Source organism: Cuculus canorus, chromosome 3, assembly GCF_017976375.1.
Source record: "Cuculus canorus isolate bCucCan1 chromosome 3, bCucCan1.pri, whole genome shotgun sequence".
In the NCBI taxonomy this organism is placed as follows: domain Eukaryota; kingdom Metazoa; phylum Chordata; class Aves; order Cuculiformes; family Cuculidae; genus Cuculus; species Cuculus canorus.
Genome location: NC_071403.1, coordinates 45,440,203 through 45,449,361, shown reverse-complemented (window position 1 = coordinate 45,449,361; position 9,159 = coordinate 45,440,203). Strand labels below are relative to the sequence as shown.

General features: G+C 41.9%; 1 protein-coding gene across 1 annotated transcript; it reads right to left on the bottom strand.

The window, feature by feature from the left end:
- Window positions 1–1,172: 1,172 nt before the first annotated feature.
- ABRACL (ABRA C-terminal like) lies at window positions 1,173–8,926 on the bottom strand. The gene is made up of 2 exons (XM_009557487.2): window positions 6,045–8,926; window positions 1,173–4,899 (listed from the first exon to the last, which is right to left on the bottom strand). Exons 1-2 carry the CDS (start codon window positions 6,103–6,105, stop codon window positions 4,715–4,717), a joined length of 246 nt encoding a protein of 81 aa, XP_009555782.1. The 5' UTR covers window positions 6,106–8,926; the 3' UTR covers window positions 1,173–4,714.
- Window positions 8,927–9,159: the final 233 nt, after the last annotated feature.

The following is a 9,159-nucleotide window of genomic DNA, read 5'->3' as shown; positions in this document are numbered from 1 at the left end:
GAATGTTTCCCCGTTGGTGACAAAATAGTCAGGTTTTGAGTACATATTGTAACAATACATATGCATAAAATGCATATACAAATACTTGGTATATACTGTTGTCCTCTCTGGAAAACAGCTTTAAGGATGGCAAGGTGGCTGTAAAGGCACTGAGCTTGCAGTGGTTGTGCAGGAATAAGCTCCAAAAAGGAGCAAGGTGGTGGACATAACGCTGCTATATTTGTGAAAATGCTGTACTGGAAAATGCTCAGGTCTGACTCTTGCGTATTTCTCTGAAAGCAGGTTTGATCTGGATCTGATCTGTCAAGACTCTGGAGCGTGTTCATAGATCACACTACTCCCTCTCTAGGTACCAGCCTGGTATTTAACCTCCCAGAGTCGCTCAGGTGCTCTGGCAGAGATAAGCATAATCTGCAATGACATCCAGGCTACCCCACAAGATAATGATTTTTCTGGTGCATTATTCAAAATACCTGCCAGGAGACTAGCTTCAGCTGCTTAAATATGCATCTATACAGCGCATTTGTGGCTAAAGCTGAACACAGAGTGGCAGAACTAAACTGAACTGCCATCCTCAGGAAAAGTTTATTACAACAATTTCACGTTAAGCAATTTGTAACTAGATCTTAAATACACCAGCTTTGTAGAAACACTGTCAAGCACTTACCCTTAACTAACTCATTCAACTGTTTTGGTTTTTTTTTTTTTGAAAAAGGAGTGCCTGGAAATATTGGCTAGACAAATTCCTTGAAATCACTGCACTGGAGCAACTGCTCAACCTGCTACTCATTTTCTTTGAGAATGCCATTTCAGATCAAAATGCTGAAGACATCTTGCCTTGAAAGTCAAATCCTTAGATCTAAGTTGGCATAGGTGTTGGACCTTTCAGCAAAGGCAGACAGTTGTTTTTCAGCATCACCTGTAATATCAACACTCTTGACTTGGACCCTATCTGCATGCATTGGAGAGCGCTAAACAGTTCTTTTGTCCTTGTCTTTTTCTCTGATATGTAATAATTCCACCAAAGGGGACAGTCTGGCTCTTTTTCATAAGCTTATTGGCCAGTTTCCAAAGTAAAAATTGGCTAATCTGTAGAGAAGCAGAAAAAAACCAAAACAAAACAGAATATTTTGGCATATATCATCATCTTTTGGGTTGCAAACCATACTTTTTGGACTGGGGGTTCATTTTCCTTCAAACTGCTTTGTTAAGCAATTCATGGCTCTTCATGGCTGGCTTTGGAATGAATCACATTCTTACACATCAGAAAAAGAAATCCATTACAGATTAAATATTCCATATTTACCTGAAAAGGACATGAACAAGAACATAAGTTTTGCAAAATTATTGACTGTGTCAGCTTCCAAGAGAAATGCAAGTTGGGTTTTCATGCTTCTTTTAAGTCCTTGCAACAATGACACAATTATCAGACAGAGGATTTTCAGGCAATTCCGAACATGAATTATTCTGCAGGGTGTAGACCAAACCTTTATGACTGTTCTTTCGTAATAGGTGAAGGTGATACAAATATATCATTAATGGTTAGTGTTTTGATATGGAGCCATAAGGCCAATCATGTGGCATTCATTGGTTCAGGCTGTATGATCTTAACAAAGGCTCTGCAACTTTGTGAACATGCTTAATAATCACTTTGTGCTGCTGAAGTAGAAGAGAATCACAGCCTATTTCTTAAACATCCAACTACTTTAAAATAAAACTGCCAAGTACTGGTGGCAATGTAATCCACTGTAAGTTTTCAGGATCTAAGAACTTCCTGCTCCTCCTACTCTTGTCCCTTCAAGGGTTTTCTGTGACAAAGAAACTAAGTAAAGATAATCAACTTTACACAGATATGAATGGCAGAAGTGACATTGCTGTCACAGAGAGAAATCCCTTGAACCGGAAAGAACAGTTCCACAAAGCTTTGGAGGGGAGATGAGAGACAAACAAAACACAACATGCATTTTCAAAATTCATTCCAACATGAGAGGGGCATGTAAAAGGTAACATCACATACTTTTCAACCCTTCCTTCACTCGAGTTGCCAGCAAAACCCTATGCTCACAAGAGAAATAGCTGCAAAGTTTAGATGTTACCACCTCTTGCCAGAGGTTATGCAAATCTGCACCTCAGCATCTTCACAGCTTAGACAAAACTGCTTTGAAAAGCATGGTGATCTACAGTCATCAGATTTTGCATGGAAACAGCTGAGGTGAGCACATACACTCCACCAGTTACTCTAACAGTCCCTGCAGAAGACCTACAGGGTTAACATCCTAAATTGTACCAACTAGATTTGCCTGCGGCTCATCTAACCTCCCTTTGAGGTTTTACCATGCTCTCAAAGCATACAGATGGAGACTGAATTAGCTAAGCTCCTCTTTTACTGATATCTCAGCATTGTTATAGGCAGGTAACTGCTCTACTGACCACTATTTCATGCTGTTGTCAAAGATGTCTGTAATCTTCCTACTTCCCAGCTGTCAGGAGAATGACTTGCTGTTTTGGAATCATTCGTTTTCCTGGTTGACTTACAAACTTACTTCACACTCATGACTGGCATGATGAAGCCATCATGGGGGACTGCTGGTTGTCCTACTGCTTACAAAACCAGGTAACACCTTTCCCACAGTTTGCTCTTCTACTATTGTGTCAAGTGCTCCATTCTTAAGAGAGGTGTGATCCTACACCTGTGGAACAATGTTAGCATTTAATTTTTCTCTGCAAAAAAGAAAATATAGACACAAAGTCATCAGTGCTTATATATAACATAAAGAAGCCTACACAATTCGGGGGCCAGTAGACACATTAAGCATTGCAGTGAGGGCACGTTCTTGGATATACATCCTTGTTCACGTTATTCCTCTTCTGCTTTCAGAAACAGAGGGAAAACTAATCTCAACTCCCCCAGTCACTACACAGTCACACTTCCCTCCAGTTGTTACAGATTTGTTTTAGTGCCAAGTTTCTCTGTCTCTTGCTACGCAGTGTTCCCAGAAGCCCTGAATCATGTATTAGCATTGTTAAGAGGGTAAATACAAAATAAGAGACACATAAAGGTCTCTTCATAGTTACATCTCAGCTCCAACACGCACTGAGTCTTAAACTTACTGGCACCTAAATTTTCAAGAGGCCCTTTCAGCACTTAAAAAGCTCTTGCAAACACACAGAGAAAACTATATCCTGGCTGAGGCAGGCCGATGCCCTCCTATACCAGAACTGGCAACTCAACCACAAAGCACTCGGTATCTGTCAGCACACTTGGGCTATCCAATGAAGCCAGGCAATGACTCAGGCTTTTGACAAAACAGAGGAAGAGGAAAAAACAATTGCAGTTGTCTGGTAAGGCAGAGCTGTCTGATCTTACCCCTAATGCAGAGGGCCTGGGTCTTGGTCCCCCTTCTTCACACCTGTGGAGCACAGGGGTGGAGGCACTTGTCAGCTCAGATCTGGAAGCAGAATAGTTGCATTGGAGTAACACAGCACTGGAGCCAGTAAGCTGTGCAGAACTCCTCTGCTTCTCTGCTCCAGCTGGCTTGGACCCAGACAGCTCAAGTTTCTCTGCATATCACTTCCCTGCTCTCCAGATTCTGGGGCCAGCACAGGCAGAGGCAGCCCAGATCTGTTTGCACACAGGATTCAAGTTGTCTTCCTGTTGCGCCAAGTAGAGCAAACAAAGATGAAAGGGGCAGCAGCTGGAATTACAGAGCTTTGTAGAGATTCCATAACCATGTGTGCATTTCCTGTATCTGGAAATAAGGAGACACTTTTCAGGCATTTTGCTCTTGTAAAAGGCTGCTAAGTAAAGGGAAATTCACACATCCTGCAACTTTAAGAGCTGCAGCTGCAAACTGGAAGTACAGAGCAGTAAGCAGTTTGCTCACCCACTGCTGCTTTCCTCATACAGCAATCCTTTCTCCATACTGGAGGAAGCATTTTTACCTTCTAAGAAGTAGCATTAAGCTAGGAAACAATCCAAAGAGCTTTTTTTTTCTTCACTCTCACTTTCCATGTGGAGTGATTTAGAGAAACTATGATTTCTGCAAGGAAAATAATCACAAACTGAAGCTGCTGTACTATCTTCTGGTTAACACTACATGAAAGCACTTGGGGAGCTCCTCACCCACTTCCTTCAAAAGTCTAGAGGACAAAAAATGAAAGCATATTGCACTGCCAGACATGAATCAGGTACAGCTATCATTCATAGCTTTTTGTGGTCACTTTGAAGGACCACCACTCTTCAACTGAATCATGCTACAAAATTGTGTCTCACTGTATAGTTATTTAACTATGTTCCTTACAAGAATTCTGTTTGTTTTCATATCAGAATGCAAGTAGAAAGAGAAACAAAAGCAATAAGAACTACATAAGTATGTGCTTTTATTTTATACTTTCATGGCACATTTTGATTTGTAAACATTAAACTACCAGTCGCCTTCTTCATATGTTGAAAATAACATCCAGACATTTGAAAGTATTACCTGAGAAATTTTTGTTTTTATAAAAGAGATAGATCTGGCATCCTTTACTTTACTCGCATACAGTACCATTTTAGGAAGAATTACAAAAAGGAATGTTTCCAAAATAGCACAGTTTCCTTTTGACTGTAAAGACATAGAAAATACATCAAAACACCTTGGAATGATCAGTCTTACTCAGAGGATTCGAGTCACTGTCTCAAACAATTCCACTAATGCATAGCTGAAACACTGCATCAGTCCTGCAGCAGCACGATATCAACGTTGTCATGAACGCCTTGTAAAAGTAGCTCCCCTTGATAAGTTACAATCTTCCGGCGTTTTGCAGCCTTAAGAGTTCCCACGAGGGCTTCAAAGAGGTTGGCACACTTTTCATCAGCAAAGAGCACACCAAATTTCACGCTCACTTGTCCATCAGCATCTAAATCAAAGATATAACAAGAAAATACATGCAGATTTTCATTCAGTTAGGAGATTACTGAGGAAACAAAGATGACATGCAGTTAGAACATTGAAAGTAAACCCCAGGTGTTTCCCTATTTATCAGTGAACATATTATGAATACTGATGATAAATAGTAGGCAGAACTCCTGTCTGGTATGACTTTCTCTTTTTTTTCCAATGACTCATATCAAGGACCACATATCTGCTTGTTTATTTTTACTGATGATTTTCTAAAACCTGTAACCAGTACAGTCTATTGAACCTCTTCAAAACAAAAGGAGGAATTTAGTTTTAATTATTTAAAATGTTAACTTTTTTCAAATTTTTTTTTCACTTCTAAATATTTAAGTTTCACATTGAAAAAAAAAACCTGCAATGTGAATTCATTTCTCACACAAAGCAGTAATTTTAAAATACATGTTAAGGTGAGCTAGGTTACTCTTAAAAGGCAGATGCAGTCACAGAAAATGCAAAATCTATGCATCCATTTAGGTTTTGAAAAGCATATGGAACTGAAGGAAATGGCATCAGAACTGAAATATATGAGCAGGCAGCACATCCACAAATTGCACAAGTATTTGTAAAGAAAGAGGCGTTTTAACAATGAAAAACAATCTTAAAAGAAAAGGTTACCTTCTAAGCCAGGTTGAGACCACACCTATAACACCTAGATTAGTTTTAGGCATAGAAATCAGAATACTCTGATGAACAGAATTGAAGAGCATGAATTCTGAAGTTCAGAAGTCATTAAGGAAGGAGGTGGGAGGAAAAGGTACAACTATCTTCTTTGATGGCTGTATCAATTACTGTAAGTGTGAAGAAAAGGCTAACTTCGCAATTGATTTTAGTAGGAGCAGGATTTCAGGCCTACGTCCTCTGTGCTGTAGAGGCTTAAACATTTAACTCCATAAAAGAACTACTTTAAAGAATGGGACGGACACAGGGAGTACCACACAGTCCAACATTAAGCATACATGCAAGTTTTCAGGTTACCTTAGGCTCCTGAATTAAATTTGCCAAGTTCATAGGTTGATATAAACTCTGTATGACATGTATGTCATATACATACCTGTATGTATAACATAACTACATCTATATGGTCAGAGATATTACAATACTTACTCTTGGTTCCCAACCGCCGAATCTCCTCAACTAAGAGGCTTATTTCATGTTCCACGTTCATTGTGGTCTAAAAAGTAAAATAAATTTTTAGAAAGTTATTAGGGGACCTGTGCCATCATGGCCTGTTCCAAGTTCATCAGGAATGTCACTGCACTTTGTAAATCGTTGGAGAAACAAGGCTACAGGATAATCTGAGATTTCAGTCTTGCACACAAAGAGCTTCCACACCTTCACATTTGAGGGGAAGTGAACAGAAACTACAGCCTTGGAACATTCCAAACATAAATACAACAAGCTAGTCTCAAAATATGAAATATGCAGAAAGGTCAGGACAAGATGGGTTGTTTGTTTTAAAGAATGAGCTTAGCCTTCCACGGAATCATAGCATCCTGGTAATGTCATAGGTTTAGTCCAGCTGTCAATGCCCTCAATAAAAATGGAACACCTTCCTTTAAATTCCTCTCTGGGATATGTGGTAGATTTGTGTTTTTAACCACACCACAGCTTTCCACTTATCCTGACAAGATATTGCAGACATCCAGATGGTTACAGCAGGTCTACACACACATGCCTGAATGGACAGTGGCTACTGCACACCTGCTAACGGCAGTGGAACTGACCAGAGACAAACTATGCAAGTGTCTCCTAAGAAGGCCAACATTCGTCTCAATTCATAGTGACCAAGGAACCGCTACATCACCAAATATACCCTGGGCATCTCTTTGCTTTGAAACACAGCAATGTTTGCCAGTGGGCACCAATGCCTTACGAGGAACAGTTTAGCCACATGCAACTTAGTAGATGGCAACACTAGTTGCACAAAACACTGGCTACAAAGCATTCATGGACAATAACTGCAGGCACCTGAAAGGTATTTTGGCACTTATGTTGTGCAAAGCTGCACCAACACAATGAAACCTTTAGACGTGAAAGTCCTTAAGCAAAAATTGGCATCAGGGTAAGCACAAGAATGCGGGCCCCACAGACAATGCAAAGCACTGCAGTGCAGCTTCCAGAGATGCTAATAGTATAGGCTTGAACAAAAGCTATGGAGAAAGCTTATGGAGCTGAGCACTGTCTGAAAAGGGCTCAGTGGACAGTGTGATATACTGTACTGTTCAAGAAACCAGGATTTCTCCACATATCTGATTAGTAAGCCTAGTTAAAAAATTGACATCTGGATGCATCTTAACTCTTTCTAAGAGCAAAGATTCCTCTCCCTTTTTTTTTCTGAGTTAAAATCGGTAAGAGTGACATAGTTCTACCTTCCGACTCTCAAGATTTATCCAACAAGCAAATCATCTTGTAACAGGGCCTGATTTTCAGTTCCCAAATCCACTTGGAAAAAACTGTCTTTTTAACATGGAAAATTGAGCCAACTCAGCATGAGCATGCATTTCAGGCAAAGCCCTGTCCAAACCACAATCTCACCCTTAACACATGGCTACAGGAAACACTCAAGTGGGTATTAACAGACTAACACATAACATTACAACAGGATGCGCTGCCTGGACACCACCTCGACAAAGCTGCCTTAAAAGGTCATGGCAGCAGGGCTGCAAAATTTTAATTGCTTTAGAGGAATTCTACAGGCTCTCGGATTTTGTTTAACTGAGCACTAAATAAATTGTTACAAGTCACTGGGGAAAATATGACCCACCTACCAAAAAGCTCACATTACCATTACTAATCTTTCACTCATTACAACGGCATTATTATCTTCTCTTCCGCTATGTTCCTTTAACTTTAAAAGATTTTGTTTGTTTAACTCTTCAAATCCATGTTAATGTAAAATTCTTTTCCCTCATACACATACACTGCCAGTTTAAATAGCAACATTTAGACTAATTTAAAAAAAAAAACCAACCTGCATTATTACACAACACTTTTGAGATCAGAGAACTGGAAAAGGAAGAAGTAATGCTGGGCATTCTATGAACACCTAAATATTTACTTTATATTGCCATACACTCGACACACCAACTATTGAAAGTGATCAACTATCAAAGCACGCCAACTATTGAACTCTAGCACCCATGATAGCAACACATGGCTGGAAGCCAGCAAGAGTTTTCAGTACGTGACAGGAAAAGCTGAACTTCTTTTTAGCAGCTGGAAGCTTACCAAGCCCATCTCAAGCACAAACACATAGAATCATAGAATCACAGAACAGTTTGGGTTGGAAGGGATCTTAAAGATCATCTAGTTCCAACCCCCCTGCCATGGGCAGGGGCACCTCCCACTGGATCAGGCTGCCCAAGGCCCCATCCAACCTGGCCTTGAACATCTCCAAGGATGGGGCATCCACAGCTTCCCTGCGTGACCTGTGCCAGTGCCTTACCACTCTCATGGTGAAGAAATTCTTCCTTATGTCAGGTCTAAATCTGCCCCTCTCCAGTTTATACCCATTGCCTCCAGTCCTATCACTACCAGCCTTTATAAACAGTCCCTCTCCAGCTTCCTGTAGACCTTTCAGGTACTGGAAGGTCGCCATAAGGTCTCCTCGGAGCCTTCTCTTCTCCAGGCTGAACAACCCCAACTCTCTCAGCCTGTCCTCCTAAGGAAGGGGGTCCAGCCCTCTGATCATCTTAGTAGCCCTCCTCTGGACCCGTTCCAACAGCTCCATATCCTTATGTTGAGGATTCCATCCTTTTTATGCTGAGGATCAATCACACCTCCGCCACCGACCCCTCCCGACACAGACCCCGCAGCCGATGGCTCCTCGTCGGGCTCCGTCCTTTTCTCCCTGCGGTTCCTGCCGGGACGGGGCGCACTGGACAGCCGGTCCCGCGGGGACAGCCGCCTCCCACTCCCTCTCCCCCGCCCCGCTCACCCGCTGCCGTCCCCACCGTGGCCAAAGGGCGGGCGGTGCTGTCCCGGCCTGCGCCACCGCCTCGCCCCGCCCCGCGCCCTGGGGCTCCGCCGGCGCTGGGGGCGGCTCCTCTGCTCCTGCCGATCGCACCGGCGCTCCTCCTTCCTTTGCTGGTGAAGCCACCATGAGGTTGTTAGGTAAAACGCTTTGCGAGGGCAGCCCTCCCGTGACTCCGTCTTTTGCAGCAGCTCAGCTCTGAGCATAAAGCGCTGGGTTCCTTTAGTCACTTTCTGTTTCCATACT